This window comes from Neolamprologus multifasciatus, chromosome 7 (genome assembly GCF_963576455.1).
Source record: "Neolamprologus multifasciatus chromosome 7, fNeoMul1.2, whole genome shotgun sequence".
NCBI lineage: Eukaryota > Metazoa > Chordata > Actinopteri > Cichliformes > Cichlidae > Neolamprologus > Neolamprologus multifasciatus.
Genome location: NC_140445.1, coordinates 20,420,876 through 20,447,112, shown reverse-complemented (window position 1 = coordinate 20,447,112; position 26,237 = coordinate 20,420,876). Strand labels below are relative to the sequence as shown.

The 26,237-nt window shown below is 43.4% G+C and overlaps 1 protein-coding gene across 5 annotated transcripts; it reads right to left on the bottom strand.

Moving 5' to 3' along the window:
- Nucleotides 1-7,036: 7,036 nt before the first annotated feature.
- On the bottom strand, nt 7,037-26,219 carry zbtb7c (zinc finger and BTB domain containing 7C). Of its 5 annotated transcripts, none has more exons than XM_085167130.1 (4): nt 16,748-26,219; nt 10,160-10,888; nt 9,402-10,069; nt 7,037-8,987 (listed from the first exon to the last, which is right to left on the bottom strand). In XM_085167130.1, the coding sequence occupies exons 2-4, from the start codon at nt 10,871-10,873 to the stop codon at nt 8,366-8,368; spliced, it is 2,004 nt and encodes a 667-aa protein (XP_085023256.1). In that variant the 5' UTR covers nt 10,874-10,888; nt 16,748-26,219; the 3' UTR covers nt 7,037-8,365. The 5 variants fall into 5 exon arrangements, with proteins under 5 accessions (XP_085023256.1, XP_085023257.1, XP_085023258.1 ...); XM_085167131.1 differs by having other exon boundaries at nt 10,160-10,891; nt 16,753-26,219; XM_085167132.1 differs by having other exon boundaries at nt 16,753-26,219.
- Nucleotides 26,220-26,237: the final 18 nt, after the last annotated feature.

Genomic DNA, 26,237 nt, shown 5'->3' with positions numbered 1-26,237 from the left:
CTCAACTGTACGCTGTGTTCTTGTTTTCCTCCGAAACAATAAGTTCCGTTGGAGCAGCCTTTCAACGCCTCTCTCTGTCTCTCGCTAGCAAAGTTGACCCAGACAACAAAGTAAAGCTAGTTTTCGGCTACGAGCCCGACACAGAACCCACCGTATTAGCCAGAGGTCCCTTTACTAAGTACTACAGTTCGGAGCCGCGGACCTTCAGTAACAGTAATAAATCACAGCAATAGTACATTCATGTAGTTGTAAACAGCATGATAATATATTAAGTAATCCAAAGTATTCAGAATACGTTACTCTCATTGAGTAACGTAACGGAATACGTTACAGAATACATTTTGGGGCATGTATTCTGTAATCTGTAATGGAATACATTTTAAAAGTAACCTTCCCAACACTGATCACTGCACACTTATGATTGTGTAATATAGTTCAGGAATACTGGACCAGATTAAACTATTTGTGATATTATAGGGAGTTATATCCCATGAAATCCTGGAATTTGTGGGAGATTTGTCAGAAAGTGCCATGTAAGAAATTCAGTTAGGTAAAGTGTGTAGTAGGTGTTGTCACTGTCATTTCAAAGTCTTGGTTTGCCAATAGATCAATAGGTTATAGGCATGACAACAACAGTGTTTCACTTATTCCACATGTTGTCACGATGCAGCCTCATTCCAAAGTGGATTAAATTCATTTTTCATCTTGCAAACTTATTAAGAATGAAAAAACAGACACCAGTATAACTCTTGGTAAATGGACTGGTTCTTATATAGCGCTTTTCTACTCTTTCTGAGCACTCAAAGCGCTGTACACAACTTTTACATTCACCCATTCACACAAGCACATTTTTCTAAGTGCTTTCTAAGGTAACATTCACACACACATTCATACTCCGATGGATGCATCGGAGAGCAATTTGGGGTTAGTATCTTGCCCAAGGATATTTGGCATGCAGACTAGGGGAAGCCAGGGATCGAACCACCAACCTTCCGATCAGTAGATGACCTGCTCTACCACCTGAGCTACAGCCACCCAATATTGCTGTGCTGTGAATACTCTTACATAAGTATTCACAGCATTTCTTGTGATACTCAAAACTGAGTTCAGGTGAATCCTGTTTACGCTTCCAAATGATGGCGGGTGTCACAGAACACGGAGTGTTCAGGTAACAGGAACCCAAAAGCAGACTCAGCACACCGCAGCTCAGAACTATGTACAAGTTTTATTTAACTGAGGAAACGAAAAACAAAGCTAAGGAAACGAAAAACTAAGGCATATGCCACGGGGGGAAACGAGGAGCGTGGAGCCCAGGAGCGCCGTAATCGGGACCGTGGGGAAACTGCAACAGAAAGGGGAGACACAGTTAACAGCACGCAGGTTGTCAAGAAATGAACAGCTAGACTTCATAAGTTGCCGAGGCTTACAGGTAGAGCAGGACCGTGGAGCTTGGAGGGGAGAGGTGCCCGTGAAGGGAATCCTAGGGAGGGAGGCAGTCAGGCAGGAGGACAGGCGGGCCACAGGCTTCCACGCTGGATGCTGGTCACACTGGGAGGAGACTTACGGACTGGCGAGGAGAAGCCGTCAGAGCTGGCTGAAGTAGTCCTCGGGTGATTGCCTCAGATGAGATGCAGGTGGTTTGGAGGCGGCCCAGTCTGAGGGTGTGGCCACCGCAGCCTCCCACGGCTCCCTGGATGCCGAGCCACGGGCCGTGACAGCGGGAGTATGATGCTGTGGGGATGTTTTTTGTCAGCAGGAACTGGGAGAGTGGGGAGCAAAGATACATGCAGGAATGCACAGAGACATATTTGATGCCAATCTGCTCCAGAGTACACTTGACCTCAGACTGGGGCCAAGGATCATCTTCCAACATGACAGCGACCCTAAGCACACAGTCAAAGGAGTGGCTTTGGGACCACTCTGTTAAAGTCCTTGAGTGACCCAGCCAGACCCCAGACTTGTACCCAGTTGAACATTTCTGGAGACATCTGAAAATGGCTGTGCACCGATGCGCCCCAAACCTGATGGAGTTTAAGAGGTTCTACAAAGGTGAATGGGAAAAACTGCCCAAAAATATTAGTACCAAGCTTGTAGCATCATACTCACAAAAAATTTAGGCTGTCAGAGGTGCTTTAAAAAAGAATACTTGGTGCAATCTTTTTGTTTTTAATAGATGGCAAGAATTACGAGCCAACTTCTTTTTTTTTGTCATTTTGTCATTATCGTTGTTATTATGATAAACATTTTGAATACCTTCTGGATGCACAATACATAGCAGTAGTTGTCATTTAAACGAGACATCTCTCATTCTCTGTGGTTATCATGACATAATTTTTTTGAAGGAAGTGTTTGAGGTGTTTTGGCAACACCTAGGTCAGAAGCGTGAAAGCAGGTATCACAGTAAGAATACCCTTTATCAACACCTAAACTTTACAAAAACACAAAGCACTCATCCATGACAACTTTATCTTTCATCGTTCAGACCTTGTGCTCAGCTCAGATAATCCGAAGTTTTAGTGGTCACTCATCCTGCGCTCTCTCTCTGCTTCCTCTTTTGAGCACCACTTTTTGGTTTTTTGTTGGGTTTTTTTTGCTATGCTTGCTAAACATAACTTAAAATGCTGCTGCTGTCTAACTTCTCTGTAAGACACTTGCAGAAAGATAAATCCTTGCATAGTTGACATCAACAGGTTTGCAAGCATTTTGCACAAATGGCAGAGAGCATGGTTAGGAAATATAGGTAAAATATTTGCCAGCATTTTCAGCAAAGGTGCCCATTTTAATCAGTGATGTGTGAAATTACCCAGTAAAAGTTAAACATACATACAACATGTAGAGGAACTCCTATAATGTGTCCAATTTACTGAAACATTGTGAAGGTGAATATCCAGTGTGATGTAGAGGGGCTGCCCTGGGGTCACACTGTTGGATATTACACCATTGATCCAGATATGGTCATTATAGTCATTATAGTCAATGATTTTAGATGACTAGAATTTAAACACAGTTTCTTTCTCTCAGTTTCTCGAATGAGATTTATTCTGTGCTGAATTCTATCAGCACCCAGATATTTACAGCATGTAGTCACTTTGGACTGACATGAATGGTAAGCTGCTTTCTGATTACGTCATGCGTATTGTTCCTTGTGCATGAGGAAAAAAAAGTTATTTTTTCAAGGTTCTTTGTATTGAAGGCGTTTCCTCTTTAGTCTCTCAGAAATCCCGCAGAGAACATCAGACTGTGTTACCTTCAACAGCCCCTGTGGTCAACTTGTAGCTGCATTGTCAGACTGCTTCCTCAGAGGATGTTCGATTAGAAATGCTTTGTGTGTTTGCAGGCACACACATACACTGTACACGCAGACGCAGCAGGAGTCACTGTGCTGTGTGCTGTGTACTGCAGGCCTCCGAGGATTATTAAGTTAATAACCAAGCAAAGAGAGGGTGAGGAACCCAGGAAGTCACACCACAGCAGGGCTGGGGCTCACAAACTTACGCACACACTTCAATAAAGCCACGTTTTACATTGTGACTTACATTTTTTAACCACATTGTTTCAGATCACTAGACAGTATTATAAGCATCAGTGTGATTTTTACAACATCTGTTTGATTAAAAAGGTGTTTGTTTTTTTATCTATTCACACAGAATAAGATCTTGCTGCAAAGACATATCCATAAAAAGCCCATCTTGTTCTGATCAACATTTGTATACACTCAAAAACCCAAATATTAGTCACATGGCAGCAACTCAGTGCCTTTAAGCATGTGGACATACTCAAGATAACCTGCTGAAGTCTAAAGTGAGCATCAGAATGGAGGAGAAAGGTGATTTTAAGTGACTTTAAATGTGTCATGGTTGTCGGTGCCAGACTGGCTGGTCTGAGTATTTCAGAAACTACTCATCTCTGGGTTTTTCCCACATAACCATCTCTTTGCAGAGAATGGGCCCCCCAAAAAAAGACAAAAATATCCAGCGAGCACCAATTTATATGGTTTATAGGAAGGTGACAGTAAATCAAATAAGCTCTTGTTGCAATCAAATTGTGCAGATGAGCATCTCTGACTGTACAAAGTGTGGAACGTTAAAGCAGCAGAGGACCACACCAGGCGCCTCTCCTGCCAGCTGAGAGAACGATAGTGGGCTAAAGTTCATACGAGCTCTCCAAAATTGAACAACAGAAGAGTGGAAAAATGTTGCACTTATTTATTATCAAAGAGTTTCATGTTTACACATCCAGAAGACACGAAGCCACAGTTGCATTCATTTGGGGTTATATTTCTGATAAACTGATTGAAAGCAAGGATCACATTCACCTTCATTCTCATGTTTCCTCTGTTTTAGTTTCCATCAAATCCTCAGGGAAATTTATGTCCAAGTGCTGCACTCTGTGTTCACCAGTTAGTCGCTAACATTGTCGTCCTTCTTGGTGCTCAGCAGGTGATTCACAGCAGAAATGATGAAAAATAACAGTCGCATATTGCCTATAAATAATGCCACGTAAGTCTGTCTTTATTCATATCTGACCCATTGTTAACATTAAATATGGGTCTGAATGTGTTTTCTGGAGTGGCTCTTCATTTCTTTAAAAAGCAGCTGGGGCTGTTTAATGAATGGAGTCATTTCTTTTTGCCTCTTACTTTATTGTAAAGTGGTATTTATGGACAGATGGATGTTTTGAGTCGTGGGAATCCAAATGCAAGTGTTTGTCTTTTTTTTCTCTCTCTTTGTTTATTGAAAGGTTTATAATAGCTCTATGCATGTTTAAGGACTGAGAATCTGACTAAACAAGGCCATATAGTATAAAGGTCATGGCAACACATTCAATCAGCACCCTCATTTATCTTTAAAGCGACCTTTCATTTTAACTGGAAATGCCTTAACCTTTGTCGTATTTCCTGGAATAGTCTTCAGCCTCTTCAGGTGGACAGGTCATCGCAGCAGTGAATAATCATTTACAAAAAAATATACATCAGAAAAAGCTGGCACCGTAGAGAGTCTTTGCTCCGTATAAAAGGATGTGGTTTATGTTGTTGAGGCGTGACTCATTTCAAGCATATTTTTGCAAAGATATATTTTACTAAAAGTAAAATAAAAAGAAGAAGAAGAAGGAAGCAAAGAATACCGCTACTTCTGCAAAATTGGTTGATTCAATCACAAAGCTGGTTTTGTTGTATTTTTTCTTACCCCTGAAATAACCTTCAGGCCAACTGTGAGACTTCAACTTAAACCTTTAGCGCCCTCTGGAGGTATTAAGCTGTGTCTAGATTTAAAGGCACACATCAGGCAGCCAATGAGATTTAATTTCCTTAATGAGCCTGTACATGGGTGGAAGTTATTTAAAGCAGCGGAAATGAGACAAGATCTGTAGTTTTGATATCTTACTTAAACATCAGTCTTATTAAATATTACACAGGTTGTATTTTAAAAAGGAAACACTTTTGGATATTCTCTTGATACACTTCCACTTACAGTACCTTCAACCCTCCACTAGAGGTCAGAGCAAAAATATAGAACCATGGAGGGCGGCATGGTGAAGGAAATTTGTACTTGGAAGTCATGAAGAGGCTTTTTGTGAGCTGAGAGTTCTTTTTTTTTATCTCCTTTTATCTTGTGAAAAGTGACAGTACTTTCTCTGTGTTACTCATACATTTAGAGATAAATACTAAAACGACACCTCTGGGAAGGCTCTCCATGACCATAAGGCCAACACGATGAGTTATTACTTAATGCCATACGCGTCATTAAACTTTAATAAATCAATAATGGATCCTTTTATCTCTTTACAGCCGTGGGATGTATGGGTTTGCTCAAAATGTCATTCATGTGTGAGCTGCACTGTGATTTTGGTGATCTGTTATCAGCGGGTACATTTGCTCACATATTCTAATAGGCTGACTTTACCTGTGGTTTTTCTCTGAAAGATTAAAGTTCAGATGAACATATCTAACTGTTAATCTGGTACAGAGGGAGCAGGACGTAGGCCTCTGAGTCTTTGTGTCAGGGGTTTTTAGTGATGTCTCATCCCAGTAACATGTTCAACAAATCCATCAATCACTTCTCCAACAACACTTTTATAACCTTACTCTGTGCAGTTCACTATTCACCCTGCTACGTTCTCTTTGTGTCTCAATTTCAGTCTCATTAATGACAAATACGTGTTTTATATATACTACTATAGGACTCATATGCTTGACCTCTGCAGGGATATGAACCCGGCATCACAGTAATGCTGCCTACCCATAAAAGCTCCAGCTGAGGAGCTCTGTGGTGTTGTTTGTGTGGGTGTGAATAATAAACAGTGTAGTGGCAGTGGAGATTATAAAGAGCAGATAGCAGATAACAAAGCCTACACTTGATTTACTGGATAAAACTAATTTCGCTCGCCTTTTTTATGCTAATAAAGACATTTAAATTATTGTGTAACTTCTTGGCCACAAGCAGCTTCTATGGCTGTCGTGCCTCCTGAAAATGATGCATAAATAGCACGATTAAAAATTTTGGGCAGGGAGCTTGTAAGCATCCCACCACCACCAACACATTCTTAAGTAGCTAAATGTTAGGGTAATTAAATTGCTTGATATAAAAGTGATGAATGAATGCCTAAATAACTGTGCGACATGAGGGAACTTCTCTGGGTTTAGTCTGTGGAGACCTGAACGAGGCCTTCTATAATTACGTTTTATGATCATTTGATGGTAAAGTTATTTATTCATCCATAATTGTACGGACACACGTTGATCCCGTGTTGTCTCAACTATAATCTCTGCCTGCGTTTTCTAAATCTTGTATTATTCTAGCACTTATGCCAAATACAAACCTAATCACTAACTTTTGCTTGATGTAAGCCTAAACCCAAACCCTATGCTAATCTTAACTTTAAGCAACAATTTAGCATGTGACCGAGCTTTCCAGAAACCTTTGCCAGGATCTGGAGAAAAAAAAAAAATAGGAGTACAAACACATTTGACATAATAAAGACAAGAGCAAAGTTGGGTTTTTTTTTTTTTTTTTGCATTTAGTGTCTTTATAAAACAGATTTGCAAAATATAGCCAAGGCTCATTCATTTAAATACGCCATAAATAGCAAGAAAATACTTTCCCATTTCAATTCAAATATTTTTTTGTTACTTCTTTATACACAAATCAGAGATGAACATTAGACGGAAAAAAAAGTTATTGATTTCTTGCAGCAGAAACCCCCCAAAACAAACCAAAAAAACCCCAAACCCCCCAAAAAACAAAACACAAGCATACCGTGTAGCTAGAGCGGCAATCGATTAGTCAGAAATATACATCCTCTGAAGACACGTGGTCATAAACATTAAAACAAAATCTTATTCAAGTCTGAAATATCAAAGCACACATCTTTGGATGGATTTCTCATAGTCTTTTAAGAGCTTTTCTTTTATTTTTCTTTATTTATTTACTCCTTTATTTTTACAACATCAGCAACAGAACTGTAATTAACACCAGCATGGCCAACAAGTTTGGGTCCATATGTACAATAGTGCAGACAAAAGAGCTTAAATGAGAATAAAGGCAGTGGAGGGATCGTAATGCATCATCGTGTCTCCTAATTAAGTCTTCAAGTGGTCTCCCTTTATTTTTAGAAAACTATAAGATGACAACTAAAGCATCCAAGCACCATAGATGCTTTTATTTGGAGAGCGCTGCCCCTTTTTCAACACATAAACCCAACGACTTAAAATAAAAACGTAAAATTGTCTCAGTGAAGGGTTATTTATTGATTTATTAAGCTATACTTCAATTTTCTTTTATGTTAATTATATCTGCTTAATGCCATTTTTGACAATAAATTCCCCCTTTTTATACATTTGTGATCACGTGTTTACATTCTGCATTTTAAAGAAACAAATTTTTCAGTTTCAGAGGAATCTTATCAGAATTTAAATTTTTTTTTTACAGCGTTTTGAATAAATAATGCAAAAAATATACATGTACGAAAACGGCATTCCTCATAAACAGACTGTTTTGCTTCTTTTGAAGGAATATGTAAACATTCACGGGGATGAAGAAATAGACCTTTTGCATCGTGCTGCAGGTACTCACGGGTGCTGCTAATCACATTCATTTAGAAGAGAACCTTCATTAATGTGAATAATAAGACCTGTGTTGACCTACTGTTTCGTGCAGATGTGACAAAAGTCTGCTTTTTGATTGTATATCTGTTTGCCGTATCAGCAGGCTTCAAGCTATTCATTGACACGTCACTCTCTCTTGCTGTCTCTCTCTCTCTCTCTCTGTGTAAAAGGTGCTTTAGCTTTCTGGAGCAGATGAAATGCAGAGATTAAAGACATTTTCTTTGTCTTTTTTTTTTCCTTTTGTCTTCTGCAGACCAGTGTTCATTTGGCCGGCTCAGGGATGGGTGGAGCCCGCTCCAGCCTCATGGCCCAGGGGTTAGAGGTCGCAGCATAATATGGAGATTGGGCAAGTACTTCTTCTCCAGCTAGAGCAAAAGCAAACACTCCCCTCTGCCTCCCAGCTCCTGGCTTCTCCTCCTCCGAGATATGCTTCCCTTCTGCCCGCAGCTCCTCCCTACTCTCCCTGCCGGCAGCGTCCGCGCTCTTAAACCTCTGACCTCTGTTCCCGAGGCCCAGCAGCTCCCCAAGTGCGTGACTCTTGACCCCCTGGTACGCGGGGCTCAACCTGCTCTCCTCGAACCGGTTGGTCGCAGCAGTAGGGGGACACAGGAAGTTGCCGGGGGGCGCTGAACGCCAAGCAGCTGGCTTCCGTCCCCGCCGGGGGCGTGAGATTCGGCAGCTCTGCCGCTTGATGTGCCGATGCAGGTGGTCAGACCGCGTAAAACTTTTGTAGCAGTGTTCGCACTGATACGGACGGACGCCCGTGTGGATGCGCAGGTGATTTTTCAGGTCGTAGTTGTGGACAAACTTGGAGTTGCAGTGAAGGCAGATGTAGGGGCGTTCACCTGTGTGCTTCCGCATGTGGATCTTCAGCTTGTCTTGTCTGAGAAAAGAAGAAAACCGCACACTTTCACAAAATGAGATTAACACATGAATCCTACACCATTGCCCTTTCAGTTCTCAAGTTTTACAAGTGACTGATTTACAAAAAAAAAAGCCAACACAGATGATTTCCTTTTAGTGTCAACATTAAAGTTCTGCTCTAAAAATAAAAGTGGAAACTATGCCAAAGTGGGAGGATGTAGGTAAGTGAGATACCACTAATGCAAAAGCAGAGGGGGCTTTCCACTTTAACGTCTTTGATATTCAGATGAGGTGAAAACAGATTAACCTCAGTGAAAAGAGCATGGGGTACTTTTCCGTTAACCCTGCAGTTTACACTCTTTGTATGCTAGATGAAGATGTCAAGATAATGCAAATTGTTAATGTGCAGCAGTTGGGTTTGCTTTCCACATACCTGGTGAATCGTACTTCACAGATTGTGCACATGTATGGTTTCTCCCCTGTGTGTGTCCTCATGTGCCGTGGCAGTTTCCCAGCTCCTTGAATGACCTTGTTGCAGATGGGACATTGCTGTGACGCTTTGGGCTTCATCTTCCTCTCCTCCTCCAGCTGCCAGGGGGGGAACAACGCACCCAGGTGGGATGCGGAGCTCAGAAAACTCAGGTACGACCGAAAGTCTGCCTCATCCTTAATGGGACCCAGCGGATGACTCTCTGCTGGCACTGACCCTGCGTTCATAGTGCCGTCCAGGTTCGAGCTGACAAACTCCTTCAGCAGTTCGCCTTGGAGCATACTGGGAGGGACTTCATCCTTCATCTCCTCCTTTATGATCTCTCTTTTTACGGCCAGATCAAGGGGTCTGGAGGCTTCGAGTGGTGTGGAGGCAGGGAAGCTGTGGGGGAGCCTGGTTTGTGGTGAAGACCCCATGTGAGGGTGGTGGGCTGGCTCCAGAAGCTGCTGAGGGAAAGCTGGGAACTCAGCAGCCCACATTGGGGGGTAGAATCCTGGGAGGAGAGGAGAAAAGTTGGACCTCCTGTCCAGTGCTGGCATGCGAGGGTAGAGCCCTTCCTGCAGGAGAGACTCGATGGAGAAATCTTTCAGAGCTCGAGTCTCAATGCTCTCCTGCAACACAAGTTTTAGATACATTCGTTTTAGAGCTTAAATAAGATAAGATTATCAACAAAAACAAACATGATATCCCCTGAATTTCACCTGCTTTCTCATGGTTTCTGGAGACTGCGACTGGGGCGTCTCCCTGTGCAGCCCGAACTGCTGGTGGTACTTAGAGGTGCTCGGAGGTGGCGAATCCTCCATCCCCGGGGGCGTCCGCTCCCCCCTGCTCGTGGAAGACTGGAGCGACCTCTCGCTGACATTGTCCTCCTCTTCCTCGTGCTCATCCTTTTTCGACCCCGCGTCCTCCTCTTCATCCTCCTCTTCCTCTTCCTCTTCTTCTTCTTCCTCCTCTTCATCTTCCTCTCCTTCCACCTCTCTCCCACCCCCGCCGCCACCCCCTCCGCCACCGCTGTCCATGATCTCCAGGCAAACGTTAATGATGCAGGGTATCTCCAGCATCTGAGCTGCGTTCAGGATCTCTTTGACGTTTGACGCCGTCACAGTCAGCGTGGACGTGTAGGCGAACTCCAGGATGGCTGTGAGCGACTCTGGAGCCACAAAGTCAATTTCATACACAGCCGCGGCATGATTGGGATCTCCGCCATCAGTAGTGGCCACTGTGAAGAGCTTCTTGAAGTACTGACTGCAGGCGGCCAGGACGGAGCGGTGGGTGCGGTACTCCTGGTCTCGGACGATGAGGATGACATCGCAGAGCAGCCCGTCGCGACGCTGCTCGTTGAGGCTGCAGAGGACGTCGCTGCTGTGATTCGGGAAGGGGATTCCGATCAGATCCTCCTCTCTGTGGTGGACCATCTTCTCTCTCTTTATCTGCTGGTTGTAGAGACAAAAAGCAGTACAAGTGAAACATCTGGTGGTAACTGAAAAAAGATGCAAATTCTGAATTGTCATCAAAATTAATTCTCTTATTCTCGACCTTAAACTTTGCTTTTTACCTAAGTGGATTTACATTTTGACAAGGTTCCCATCATTTATTCTGCGTCTTTATTATTTGAATAATGTTTTTTGGGGGGAAAAAATAGAATCTAATGCACTGTTTTTTTTTAATCCCAAAGGTGAGCTACTTTTATTTTCTAATTTATAAAATAAATACCAGCGAATGGTTTTTATTTTTAATGCAGAAAAAAGTATAAATGCATAATTTAAGAACATCAAAAAAATAGAAAAACAACAAACGACTAATAACCGGTATTGAAAAGTATTTTTAAATACTGTACATTTTTACACTTCAGATTTACTGTGTGTAATAAATGTCTTTGCAAATACTTTGATATACTCATCACAAAAGCAACTTTGACGCTTTTCTCACAACTGACATTATAAGAAATCTGAAAATACTTTCAATATTATTACATGTTGTTCAAGAGCCCTTTGTTTTTTTTAATATGGGGGGATCTTTCAGGAAAAAGCCCACATGCTGACTTGAAAACAGTACACACAAGTGTGAAATATTATGCTGATCGCTTTAAACAGGTCCTGTTTAATTTCCTGTTGGCATTTGATGACTGGTCACATGTACTTTCACTTTGACTTGAAAGCGGTGAATAATAGTTCTTTTAAATCCACAGAGCTGGCTTCTTGCTTCCTGGCCATGCAAAGAGCCTGCCCTGTAAACTTGACTTGACTCATCCACGTGGATGGTGCAGGATTTAATGAAGGCATGTTAAAGAAAACAACAAAGCGGGGTTCTGAAACGCCGACGCAGAGAGTGCAGCCGTAACGACGGGTGCTGCTGCTGTCACCGGTGACAAGCGGCGTCCATTCATGGGGTGAAGGCTTTCAAAAAAAGCTTTCATATGCGAATAAGGGGAGTCTCTCCGCCGAGGCCGATAGTGTTAACACAATGAGCGACAGTCTACTTTATTAAAATATACTGTAGGCATGCTTGTTTGCGTGCCATCTGTGCAGCAAAAGCAACAAGTGGTAAATACAGCATGTCTCATTTCGAGCAAACATCACGTTGGGTAATATTTATTCTTGAATGTGTTATCATCATTTCTTGTTGCAAGTGTGTGAGTTAGGGAAGCCCGTCATTTTAATAAGTCCTAAAGCGGTTCTTGATTTTTTTTTTTCTTTCTTACTTCTTACTTTTCAATTCGAAACTGGGTGGTGTGATAAAAAAGTGTGTGAGAGACGTTCTGTGATAGCGCTTATAATGTCCATCCCTCTTGTCTGCGTCTATCAGATATGAAAAACAGGCAAGCCGATACGTTCATCGGAACAATACTGTGTGTGTGTGTGTGTGTGTGTGTGAGAGAGAGAGAGAGACTGGGATGTGGTGAGAAGTGAAGAAAACGACAAAAGAGGTCAGATTGTACTCTAGATACTGTATCCTGTCAAAATGCTTACTTGCAGTCTATCCTCACTCATTTCACTTATAGCGCGGTGCCTGAAGAGCCTGATATATAGCACGTTATGGTCTAAACGCACAGATGAATCTCTGCTCGGTCTGCTCTCTTTCTTCACATTTTCCACTCCACAGCTGCCTGAGCTCCCACCTGTTGATTCACTGTACTGTTGTTTACAGTTCTAGTGATCAAGCCTCCGCTGGCAGGGTGCTCATTCTTTCACATCTATGAATAGAGCTCAAACTTAGCCATCCGCACTTGGTGGTCACTGGAGGCATGTGTAGATAAATACTTTGAAGCAGCCCCACACACCACAGCTGCATTGTTGACTGAACCGAAATGGGCCAGCTCTGAAGCCACACACACACACATACAGACCCAAGTGTCTCACTTTCTTGAGCTTCCTGCAGTGAATCACGCCAGAAGTCAAAAAAAAAAAAAAAAAAAGAGGAAAAACAAGACGGAAAAAAAAACGATTTCAGAAAAAATCCCCAAGTTCACCTGCAGGTGTACAATTCAGATACCTTACCAATCTTACATGTAGTTTATTCTTGTCGATCTTGTTGCTAGGGAACTGTTGCCATGTTCGTGCCATTGATACAGTGTGGACATAATTAAAATGTCTATAGAGGAGGTGGCAGTGTAGGATATATGTCCGCAGGCACGCACGCCGGCCTCGATGCGACAGTGAAAGTTACAGCGAGCTGGGGGGAAGAGCTGTTTGATTGGCGATTTGCAAAATGGAAATGATGATGAGGATGTATGCAGCTCACACCACAACTTTACACTTTTACAAGGAATAGAAGTTTTTTTTATTGTATTCCCACGCCATGTGCACAACCTCCCTAAAAGTAATAACCTGGCCTGGGCAAAAAGGTGAGAGAATCTCCAGCAGGGAGAGACAGATGGCCCTAAAAGTTCCCTAACAGGTTGCACAAACACCAGCGGAGGGGCCCCTCCCTGCGACAGCCTGCCAAGGCAAACAATAGTGCAGAGCTTGGAACAACACTGAGTGGATAAGAGCAGGAGAAAACGACTGGGAGGGCCTGGCGAACTCACTGTCTCGCATTCGTTTTTTTTTTTCTTCTCCTTTTCTTTTTTGCTCTCGACCTATCCCACCCACTCCTGGAACTATGGGACACGTGCTGCTGTTGCTGTTTGTTCACCCACTGAACCGACGAGTGCCACTCCCCTCCCCGTTCCCACTGTTTGCCTGCCACTAGCTAGCACGAGCTCTTAGCGGCCGGCCCCTAATTACAATGTGGAGAGGATCTAAGGAGGATGTGCCACATAGACAGGGAGGGGAGGAGGGCAACGCTTTCCCACCACAAGGTCCTGGAGCGACATTTCATCAGCCAAACAAGTCTTAGCCCTTTAGACGCACACGCAACACCCCACCCACCCATCAAGGGGAGCGAGGGCGGCGACGCCTTGAGAAAGGGCACAAAGTGACTCGCCTTCTGTCCCCTTTTCAAACCAACTCCAAGTTATTAGCAATAAAGCTCAACTCGGTAAGTAGTTGTCAGGTTTAACAACCTGCCATAATGAGGTGGCTGGATTTTTTTTAATGAACTAAAAAAAACAAAAAACAAGCAAAATTAGTTTTTGATTAAAACTTTTAGCACCTATCACAATTGCATCACCGCTTTAAAGGAAGAAGTTCCAAGTGTGGGAAAAAAAAGTTCACACCGAGTTCAACTCATTTACTAAACTGACCTATAATAAAGGCCTTTCCGTCTCCCTCTCTTTCTGCCTTCCTGTACTGGCCAGCATCTCCTCTCATGCCTCACTTAGTCACCAACACTTTCAACTCAGCACTCCCGTCCCAAATTATGTGTCACCTCCATCCAGTGTCGTCTTTCTCCCGAGAACTTCATCTGCTCTCCGGGCACTGGCCACCAGCGCCACCTCCTCCTAATGATTCTCCTCTTCTTCCTCTTCCTCCTCCCCACCTTCTCCTCCTCCACCTCGCTCTTGTCCCGTGTTGCAGCTGTATCATCATTATGCCTAGAGTAGAGTGGCTAACTTGTCCCCAAACCTGACCGCTCAGGCCACAAATCACCAGCTAATGTCCATCTCAAGCCTTGTGACGGGCAGACGCTCATTTGGCCTGTGCGCTCCAACACCCTGTGCCTAGTTTATTCCTGTCAGGCCCGTTCATCCACCTGACCCCCATGCTAAATCACCAGCAGCCAGAGTTTACCCCTGTCACCGACTGCCCATAGCAAACACCTGCGAAACAACTGTCACAGGTGGACAATTGCACAGCCAATAATTTACAGTATTGACAGCCAAAATTCACCCCCCTTATTAAGGGAAGACATTCATTTGACCTGCTGTGTAAACTAGTCCATTATCGCCAGTGAAACAGCAGTGCACCTCGAGGAGACACTTCTCCTTAGTGTTAGTTTTGAGCCTCTAGGCCGCATGAAGGGGGGGCTTATTTTTATATTTTATCTTAATTGCTGTCAATTAGAGAAGGTGAGGAAGGAGAACACAATGCCAGTTAAACTTCATGACTGGGGCTTTATTTTCTCTTTGCAGTAATGGTGAAATGTCAGGATCAAAATTTGAGTATTTAAACAGAAACCGCAGCTTATTTGGAACAGTCAGTGCTTTAGGAATTAGTGTGTGTGTTTTAACAAAAGCACAGAGGTTTTTTTTAAGTATTGTTAGCATTTAGGCTAAAAAAAAACCCAACTAAACAAATAAATTTTGAAGCTGTGCACTTCAAAGTAACTTCAAACTGCAGATTCACAGTCAAATGCATAAAGTGCCATTAAATACAGTGTTATACTGCATTGCTCACTTAATTAATTCAGAAAGTGCAGTTATTTGTACCTTTGGCTAGTGCTCAGCCTTGACTGATTAAAAATGAATGATTCATTTAAAGTTAACACTGGACCTGATCCAAGGTCAGTTCAAATGGCACGGCTCCTTAAAGCGCCTCTTTGCGCTAAATGTCATCTCTCGAGCCTTTCAGGGGGGCCCACAGTTACCCGCCTCTGTCTCAGTCACCCCAAAAGTTTACTTTATTGCCAATAAAACAAGAAAGATTTTTTTTTCAATCACACATATTTAGTTTGAAATAATGGACAGTTTCTAAATCTCATCTGATACTTTCTTCAGTTTGGCCTGAGGAAAGACCCCCAAAAATGAGCAGAGGAAGGTTATATCCAACACCACAAGCGAGGATGGTATACAGTATAAAATGATCATTACAGCATTTTTTTTTAAAAAGTTGTTTTCAGTTTTCCAGTTTGCATTTATTCACATTTATTTGTATTTTTCTGCAATGTAAAAAAAAAAAGTCAGGCTTTTTAAACTTTACATTTAAACAGGATATTATTGAGTGTCTTTACTAAGCTACACACTGGCAGGTAAAGCTTAAAAACTGATTGGATTAATTGAGATATGATTAATAAATCATTAAGCAGACTTTTAACATAGTGTGTAACTGCATGTAGTTTACCACCAACACGTCAGCATTACAGCATTACAGCTTTGCATCTCTAAATGCCGCTGAATAATGCTTTCTAAAATGTGCCACTCATAGTTGTAGGCAACTGTATTTACATTTTGTTCTGTTCAGTTGGCTCCAAGAAAGAATTTGATGTAGAATAAAAAAGAAGACCAGAAACTTTAAAAACAGCGGCGAGGTAAACAGTTACAACAGCACTACGGGTCACTGCTTTTGTAACTTTATGAGCTAAGAGGTCTTATAAGCTGACTTGCTGTAACAATCATTTACAGCTCAGCCTCAAATCCATAACATGTTTTTTTTTCTCTATTTTGTCTGTGCTCTAAAACATGCCCCCTCCCTGCTTTTTTAAAAAAATTACCTGAGTATTTTGGGATTTAACGGAGAGTGTCATATAGATACAGAAACTGTAACGTGTAATTACTTTTGGAGACAAAACACGCACTTAAGTCCACCGAAAACTACTATGTTTGGCATTTCCGAGATGTGTTGTGATGCTATAAATGCCCGCGCTATTTCCAGCATCTTTACGGCACAGTGTTTACACTGTGCAGCCCGAATAATGACACGAGTCGTTAAGTGGTTTTATTGACCTGTTTGCACCTTTTCGGGCCTTTATGGTCTAAAGCGCTCATTTGAACGCTTAAGTGATGCACACAACCCAAAAGTGCAAGCTGATTCACACGGGCGCGCACACACACACATCCTCTGTAATACTCAGAAATGATTACACACACACACACCCATGTGGATGTTCCACAAGTCTGACATCCAAATAAATTTGCACATGTCTTGATACGTTCCCCCAGCATTCCACAGATTTCAGCAGGCATCACCTACCGTACCTTCTCTTTCTCAATTCCTCTCACGTGTCTTTGTATTTCCAGACTACTAAGAAGCTCCGCTGCTCCTCACTTGACCTCTCAGCATAGCTCTCTTTAATTGAAACACAGCTGCCTCGCTCTTTGCCCGTCTGTCAGTCAGTCCATTCACAAGCTCCTCACACTAGATTCAGATACCCATTCACAAAAAAAAAAAAAAAAAAAAAAACACCCCAGGAAGGAAAAAATCCAATGAAGGGAAGCAAAGCAGCGCAGCAGAGGAGAGCAGAGAGCGATTCTTGGGTCTGTCTGTGTAGCCGAGTGGCTGGTGTGGAGTTTAGAGTCAGGCAGGCTCACTGTTGTGTGTGGCTCATGTAGGACGAGCGAGAGAGTGAGAGGAAGAAGGGAGGGAGGGCAGCAGCTCTGCGCTGTGGAGATGTCGCACCACTAGTTTTTATAGCAGGGTGGGTAGCTGGAAGATAATAATACCCCATCCTCCTCCACAACACAAGTTTAAGCGCAGTGTGTAATAAGCCCATGGCGCAGACACCCTCTGATTTAGGTCAGACAAAATGAATTTTTAGTTGTGTTAGAGTGGATTTTGGTAGAAAGGGACCGGGGCAAAAGAAACCCGAAGGGGTTGTTTGGGGAGACTGAGGGAGGGTAAAAATGGAAAGGAGAAAGAGAGGGAGTGAGAGACGGAGAGAAAAGTTGGGAAAGCGTTTTGTGCACCTCTGTTGGTGAGTCTCAGACTGAGATGAGGAGAAGCAGAAATGCAAGTGGAACTTAAATCAGGTTAGTTTTATTCCCACACCTGCTCTTTTCTATTCTATTAAAAATGAAACTTGAAATAAATCTAAAGCGATTTCCTCAGGAAGCCACACACTGACCCCACCTTAGAGAAATACTGATAGCAAGAACTGACTAGTTTCTGGAAAAAGAACCTAATAAATCAACCTATTTTGACCTGAGAGACTTCTGCGTAACCCCGTTAAACTAGCAGATTCAGTCAGTGGCGTTAATTTAAAAGGCTGTATTATTTAAAAGCTGTCTGTATCTGAGACATAATTAGACCACAAACGCGACAAAAGAAAAAAAATACCACAAGCGTCTGTTTACAGACCTTTTATTTTTTCTCTCTTTCTCTTTCTCGCTTTGTCGAACCGTTGTTTCAACTACGTTTCAGAAACCCGGCCGTGAAGAGCAGACGGCCAACGTTAGAGTCCTGTTTTGAGTCAGAAAGCGCCGAGGCAGGGTAACAGTTGGTGAGCACCACCACCTCAGTCTGTGGAGAGGAGGAGGAAGTTCATGCAGAAAAAGGTGTAGAAATAAGCCATTCTGTAAAAGCTCGAGCACAGAGGATGAAACTCGGTTCGGCAGAAGTTTTGAGGAGACGTTAAACTTCAAGACGAGATTGCCTGTTAAGCTCCTTTCTGTGTTGAGTCAGATGTTTGTGATGGCAAGACGGAGGGAAAGAAAAAAGGAGAACAAGTGTTTCCTTTGCCTTTGCTTTCACACACGCGCGCACAAGCCAAATGTTATGACAAAGCACATTCGCAGTGTCGAAAAAGCCATTGGGTTTTCTTGTGTGACATCATTAAACCACACCCTTTGTCATACTTCACTGTTTTTATTCGTATAAGTTTTACCGCCTAAGCAATATGAGAGAGAGCGGCAGTCTTGCTGTTTAAAGGCAGCAAGCGAGATCCGAGCAGATGTTCGTCCACGATGGTAGAGCACGCAGCGAGCCATTGTTTTCCTGGTGGCTGCTGGACCTTCAAATCTACTAAAATATTTCTGACCGATCGTATATCATAACCGACAATCAGACAGTGAAAGGAGTCAAATTGTGTTGAGGTAACCTCCACAAACAAGTACACATCAGAGCGTACATCAGACTATGCTATGCCCACTTCCACTTGGGGAAAAAATGGACCAAAGCAAACCGCAGCCCATGCCCACGGTGGTTTACACTGTTTTGTACAGGGTGAGAGCCCAGGCCAGTTCGCATTGGCATCTAGTATATATAAACAGGGTAAGCCACTAACTGCTAGCAGCCCAGCCAGACGGCCAGAAAAACAGCGTTTGTCTTCCTAAAAAGTCCGACTATCTGTTCTAAACACGCCTGCTGCCGTCACAGCAGCGCTCTGTAAGTGGTACCTGTGCGTATTGCTTTGTTCTAAACTCGGAAGAAAAAAAAGCACAAAAAAAGAAGTGCATGCTTTTGAACTGCAGATTGAAGACAGTCATCTCGTGGCGCTGACATGCAATTTGTTAAACACACAGATTTGCCATGCAGCTCTGTGTTTGGTGGCAAAACTTCACAAACGTCTACGACAAATTAATACGCAGCTTAATTTAAAGGCCTTTAAAACTGCTCGTACAATTTCAGCTCTGCTTTTTTTCTTTTCAGGACAACCTGAACATGTTATATGACTTAAATCAGAAAATCTGGTGAGAAATGTGCATTAAGGCCAAAAAAAGTGCATCTTCATCCCATATGCAGCGATGAGTTTAATTGGCTTAATCACAAAATAACATAAGCTATTTTTAACTGCTGTGCAAATAGCAATCAAAAGTTTTTTCTGTGTCTCTCAGTCTTTTGTGTTTCTCTAAGCTAACAACTCATTCCTCCTCCCCTTTCTCCAGGAAAAAGCGGTGGATCTTGCCGCCTGCTCTGTGCGCGCTCACAGTCATGAGGGCTGAGTAAGAGTCATCTGTTTTGTCTGTCTGTCTCTCTGACTGGTGTGTCAGTGTACCTGTTTACTGCCACCTGCTGCTCCCAGCAAGATACACATACAAGGGCACCAGATTGGCACTTTGGATGGGGGATGGGGTGTGAAGCATCATTACATAAAGTTGATATCATGAAAACTTTGGTGCTATACTCAGCTTGGCCTTCTGTGCAGACCATAAACACGGCAGTCCGATTCTTAACGACTAAAATTGGCTCTTTTTGGCACGTCTGAGAAGATCTCATCAGCATATCTCAGATGGCCTCGTAGCAGCACAGCAGCCACGTATCACAGAATGAATTTTTACATGTGCCACTGGTATGAAATAGTGTGATCCTAGACTGCTGCTTTTTAGTTCGCCTTGTTTGGCAAACAGGGCCCTGCCTCCGCCACCTGCCTCCAGACAATTATTGAAATTTATTAATTTTTATTTCCCCCCTGCCTTTTATAGAGTACTATTGCTTTCCATTTTCAAATATTTACACCATCAGAACCCAAACGGTGCATCTGTTACACTTGTACGAGAAGAAGAAGGAAGTAGAGCTAAAGGTCAGGATTTTCCTCGCCACAGCCACATGTTCCAGCTTATCCTGGGGGACACCAATCCAGCTGAGAGATGTAATTCTCTCCAGTGAGTTCTGGTTCTGCCCCAGGGCCTTTTCTTTGGTAGGACATACTGGAAAAAGCCTCACTTAGGAGGCATCCAGGAGGCACAGTCAGATCTCTCGAACAGCCTCAACTGGCTCCTTTCGATGTGGAGGAGCAACGGCTCTACTCTGAGTCCGTCTCAAATGGCTGAGCTCCTCACACTATTACTGAAGGAGAGCACAGCCAACCTTCAAAGAAAACTCATTTCTGGCACTTGTATCTGCACTGTCATTCTTTAGTCACTACCCAGGGCTTGTGAACATATTTTTCAAAGTTTCTTGGCCTGCTGATATGGATGTCAGATCAGAAAATGCGAACCCAGTTTTGCTGGGCAGACCAACTGAGGATTTAATGGATTGGGGCTCTGTTTAGGTAGACGCTTCTCAAACTAGCTGCAAAGAGGTATTACAAGGATGCCTGCAGAGTGTTGAGGCTGTCTTATGGACGCACTTTGGTTCTGAATATCTGCTGGAATCACTTTTTCTTAAGTGTTCCCAAAAGACATTCATATTGTTTCATCAAGTTGCGAATATCCCAAACTGACAAAAGTAGCTGCATAAATATAGATTTCACCTCCACAAAAGTGACCAACCACTTTCTGATGGGAGAAATGTGAACTCTGACCTGAAGGGGGTCTGTAAAGCAGTTCTGGATTCTGACTTTTCAAGAAGTACTTATAACTGCTAAGAATCAGTGTTAAAATGCAGCAGTATACACATAGCCCACGAGCATGCTAAAACAGTTTCAGGGACAAGCTCAGTTGACTTTCCCAGGATTAATAAAAACTGTAGAGGCAGACAAACACGACCGGCCCAAACTCATACTTTGACTCTGAAGCCAGGTGTGGCCTGGTGTGGGAGAGAAGCAGGAAAAGGAGGCATTCACTACCCCCACTCCTCTTCCATCCAGAGATAGGGCATCGCAGCAGCCTCCCAGGTCTAACATCCCTTGCCTCAAGCGCCAAGGACAGCCAGGCACTTGGAGATGCAATGTTGATTAAACACAAAGGGAGGGTTGAATGTGTTCAAACCCACTGCAAGCTCTGCCTCGCTCACTCGCAGACAAACATTCACAGAGATACACACCCATCTGTCATTGCACTGAGGTCATTAGAACTCACCTTGGAGCATGCCATTTGGGTGAGTGAGACGAGGGCGTTTCCTGTCTGCTGACCTGTCTGTTTTGGGCTTTAACTTTCTCCCATTGGGCCTTCTTTTCAAACAGCCTAATAAATATGGGAAGCTTTGCCAGAAGGGAGGTAAAGAACTGCAAGTACTCAGTGAAAGTCTCACACGGTTGGCTGCACTCCTTTGTATGAATCCACTGAGTGTTTTCTTAAAGGTAAATTTGATCATTCTTCATGTTTGAGGTCGCTTTTTTGAGAAGAATGTATTCAAGGTGTAATAATCCCCCGCTAGCGCAATGCGACTTCAGAATGGGTTGTGTTGTGTTCGCTGGATTGGTTTGGTGTCGGTATTTTTGTGTGAGCGTTGTGTACATGCGTGTTTCGCGAGGGTCGTCAGGTGAATGAAGACAACTCCTTATGGTGATAACGAGAAGGAGGCCAGCCTTGGTGGGACAGCCTCTGTCTGCCCTCAGGTATTGTGTGTACGCTGTACGCATGTTTGTGTGTGTGTGTGCGAGTGTGAGAGAGAGAGCATGTGTACGTGTGTGTGTCAGCAAGAGAGCCCTCGGGCACTCTGGCACCTCCTAATTAAAACCAGTCAGGCTGCAGGGCAGGGGAGACAGATGCCTGTCATGGAACACACACACATGCACACACACACACACATGCACGAGGTGGCGGACCGCTGTGAACCGCATGCACACTGGCAAAATACACAAGCCCAATGCGCAGGTCAGCTATTTTTGGAGGCGAACCCAATTTCATCCCACCCACTCAGGTATCACAGCAGGTAACTAATCTGTGACAAAACACAAGCAGAATTTATAAAACGATCCACACACGGAAAGCAAATATTCTGAGATAAAGAAAGTTGAAATCTGCATGGACGGGGTTAAAATTAATTTGACTAATCTGGTTACAAAACAAAAGACAGTGAGTGATGTCTCAGAGTTATTTCGACCTGAACCCTGCGTGTTTGTGTGTTTGGCAGCTTAAACTCAAACGCTCTCTCTTACGAAGTTGTGAACCACAGTGGCCTCTAGACTGACACATCTCTGTTTCTCCCAAGCACAGAGTGAGGCATAATTGTTCTGTGTGTGTGTGTTACCTGCAAACTCTGTCACATTTTATCTCCCAGTGAAGCACCTCGAGCTGCAGGCGACTACATATAGTACTTAGCAGGCTAACTGCTGTTTGTCTGGGGTAGGTGGGTGGATCAAGGCATGTTGCTCTCCTTTCTCTCCCAGTGATTAGATAGCATAAGCAGGCCAGCTAGCCTAACCCACACACTCATGTCTCTAAAACTGCCATCCAGCCCTGCTTTCTCTCTCACTGCCTCTCACACACAGGTGGGTGGACCCACTTATTCAACCCAGATCTTTCTTTTAGACATTATGAAATCATGCTCTCTTTTTTCCTTCTCCTCCCTTTCTTCTTTTCTTCATCTAACTCCCTGATGCTGAATGACACGCGGCTCTATGCTCTATATGTTTCCCCGCACTGTACGTGCGGCTGTTCTTCGTTTTCTAATTTACCAGCCAGTTTTTTACCCGATTGCCAAACTGCTGAGAGCCAATGCCTTTCTTTGTGCTTGTCACCAGGTTAAAGCTAGGTGGGTTGCTAGTGGTTACAGGGGCCCTATTTTGTATTATCGAGGTAACATTCAGGAAACACCCACAATTTGTATGTGAAATGCTTCACTGCGCAACCACATTACAAATTGCGGCTGCCACTGACATTTCAGATGTTGAAATGTATGACAAAAATATTTCTCTGATGACTATGACCCTGCTTAGGAATGCATAAAAAAACCACTACAAGACACTCTGTGATTTAGTAAATACAAAGCAACTGTTGCATTATTAATAGAAGTTCATAACATGAAACAAGTTTCTGTGTGATCGAGTTTGTTTTTGCAGTTTTGCGAGACCTTTCAGATAAAGCACAGACACACACAGCTCAAAAGTAAAGTGATATATTTATGTAAAGCAGTAATAACTTAAAAGAACCCAAATGCCTTGATTATGTTGTTTTTGAAGAGTTTAGTGTCAGGGTAGGTGGTGAGCAAGAAGTGTGAGGCAAGAGGTGTTCCCAGGAAGTCAAAGTGTGCGAGTATAATCGGTCGGTTCATTATTTTTAAGAAAAATACTGGATGTGGAGATGAAAAGGAGGAGCACTGTAAACGGAAAGATGGGATATAGCTTGAAAAGCAGAGGGTGTGATCGAGCCGACCCCTGGGAGAGAAAGGGCCTACCTCCCTCCCCCCGGCTGCTTCTGTCGTTGGAGCCAGGCGCTGTGTTTCGTGAGGAACGCAAAAGTACACAAATCCCACAGAAGGAGCTTTTTTGGCAGGGCTTGGGCCTCCCACCCACGGCAGCCTCTTCAAGCCTCCTCCCATCCTCTATTCATCTGTGAGGGGTGGCTTACTCACCCAGCCCAACTCCACACACGCACACACACACACACACACACACACACACACACACACACACACACAGAAAAACACACAACACACACAACAAAACCTGGACCTCGATCCTACGGAGGAGGGCGGACACGCACGCGTGCACACAAAAATGGCTCCTCTGCCATTGTAGACATGCAAACACACGCAGCACATTAACCTGAACACAAGTTTTTGCGGGTATGCGTCTAACAGATCAGGTTTTCTTGGAGGGCGTTTTTTTGTCCTCTCCACTTTCTGAGCAGTTTTCTTAAAGAAAAAAAAATCTGATTCAGGACAGCTGCCGTGATGACAGCTGTGTCACAGAAGGTTAGCATCAGATTGTGTATCCCTGTGTGGATGCTGTTACATGGGCATGCCCACATGCTGTCAGGTGGGAAGAAGGCGTGCGGACTCATTCACCGTCAGTCTCACAATGAACACATTGCATAATTCTTCAGATGTGAAGCCGCGTCTTCATTCATTTTGACAAATTGATTCAGGGCTGTTAAAATCTCTTAGTCAAGCACTTTTTGTGCCCTTACACGCCGGATCGCTAAGCTAACCGGCTTGTCATGATCTGCACGGCATACTGTAGGTGAGATTGTACAAACAACCGGCCGAAATCTGTCCTGGGTAATGTTTGTTAAACACAGCGACGTAAGTGAGGCCCTGCAACAAAAGACCAGCGAGGATCAGGTTCAAATCACTAATCCTAGAGAGAGAAAGAAGCAGACATGGAGCTGTAGTCAGACGAGAATAGGTTGTGGTAACGTCTACTTGATTTTATCCCCATCTAACCTCACAGCAACAGGAAAGAAAGCTCTGTAAGGTTTGTTGTTTTTTTAATTAACAATGATGGCTGATAAGCTTTCAAGCTGATATCTTCTGTACATGCTGCTTTATTGTATTTGAAGTTTTGTTTTGCTCACATTCCCTTTATCATCTCACACCGCATTTTGAGGAAGCGGCTCGTTTTCTAATTTTCCATTCATTTTCATACAATCCATCTTGTTCTCTGATAAACGGAAACACACTGCGTATCTAAATTGAGAACCTGGCGATAATAATGTGGTTCGTGAGCTGTGAAGCTGCTTTAGACCACAGCTGCCTGTTTTTAGGTCGGTACTGGAAACTGAGATCATTTGTCATAACCTGTTGATTAAACCACCGCGCGTTTGTACAGTATGAAGCATATAGTGCATAATTGCAAGTTTTTTTGAAATCAGCCGAAGGTTTTGCATTCGCCACTTCAGTTAGGACCATGCCAGCCTTACTAACACGGAAAGCAGGACAGTTGACATCTCGCACAATGATTCGGTCGTGTCGTCTCAAGAACACTTCAGTACCTTGTTACAGTATCGCGTATAACTGCCCTGTAATGATACTCTTGAAGTTATTCGTGGCATTTGATGAGGAGTCACAGGAAGAGTGAAAGAAATGTGAATGTCACACCTCTGCCCCCACATCTGTTGCACAGAAGCTAAGATTGCTCTAAAACGTGAGCGGTGATTAAACGGACTCCTGCCAGACAGATGTTAACCCATGTGTCCGATCGTCTTGTTATTACCTCGTCAGTTAGAGGCATTGTATGCTCAGGCTGCGCTCGGGCCGATCGTACAGTCGCAGATGCGAGATCAAAGTCACGTGCAATCAATCTTCGTGTAGTTCTACAAGCTGCGACTACAACAAAAACAAGTAACGGTAAAAAAAAAAAAATGATATCAGTCTTTCAATCTGTTCCAGCTCTGTCATGCTTTCACTTGCTTCCTCCCTTGGTGTGCGGTTGCTGTTTGAAAGGGGGAGTCTTTTCACTCACTGTGCGCACATCTGTTGCGAGATATGCACAGAGAAAAGTTTCTGCATAGCTGAGCAGTTTTTTTTAAAGATTTTTTTAAACATATATATTCCATCGTGAAAAGTTTGAAACATGGAGCAATTTGCAATTCAAAATGGGTCGCACAGAAGAGCCCGGTTCTGCAAAAGGGTCAGCCATCCGTTAGTTTGATTCTGGTGCGCAGGAGGTAGCCGGCAGCTTGTGTATGCTTTGAACTTTTTTTTTTTTTTTTTTTGCCAGAACAGAGAGAAAAAGCGAACCTCACTTTACGACTTTTTCGATGATGACAAACGATAGCGTGACGGAGAAAAGAGCAGAAAAGTGAACAGAGACAGCGAGATGTTACTGACCTTTTAAGAAGAGACGTTTTGATTTCAGTTCCTCTCTCACTCCCTGTCAGGAAACACAGCACTGTCTCAGCACTGGCAGACTTGTGAAAGTGAGAGCAGGCACGAAACACACTCAAATTTGCTCTGAAGGTGTGTCCGTGATTTGGGGGAGTGAAAAGGTACCGCTCCACGAAGCGGTTATCTAAGAAACACAACTAAACAAAACAAAACAAAAAAAACCCTGCTACACCCACCAGCCTCAGCCAACACCCCTCCCTCCGTCTAAACCAAAACTATTTGGCAATGTTCCCTACAAGTCCACCTGTGCTTAGGGGAGGGGAGTGACACACACTCTAACACTAAAACAAGCCAAGCCTAAAAACCTGCTTGC

Bases quoted from the DNA above. Each gene is read 5' to 3' on its own strand.
- zbtb7c (XM_085167130.1), bottom strand. From the start codon at position 10,873: ATGGTCCACCACAGAGAGGAGGATCTGATCGGAATCCCCTTCCCGAAT. The intron at 10,070-10,159 runs GTGAAATTCAGG...CTTGTGTTGCAG, and splicing joins CAGAAACCATGAGAAAGCAG to GAGAGCATTGAGACTCGAGC. The intron at 8,988-9,401 runs GTATGTGGAAAG...TTCTTTTCTCAG, and splicing joins TGTGAAGTACGATTCACCAG to ACAAGACAAGCTGAAGATCC.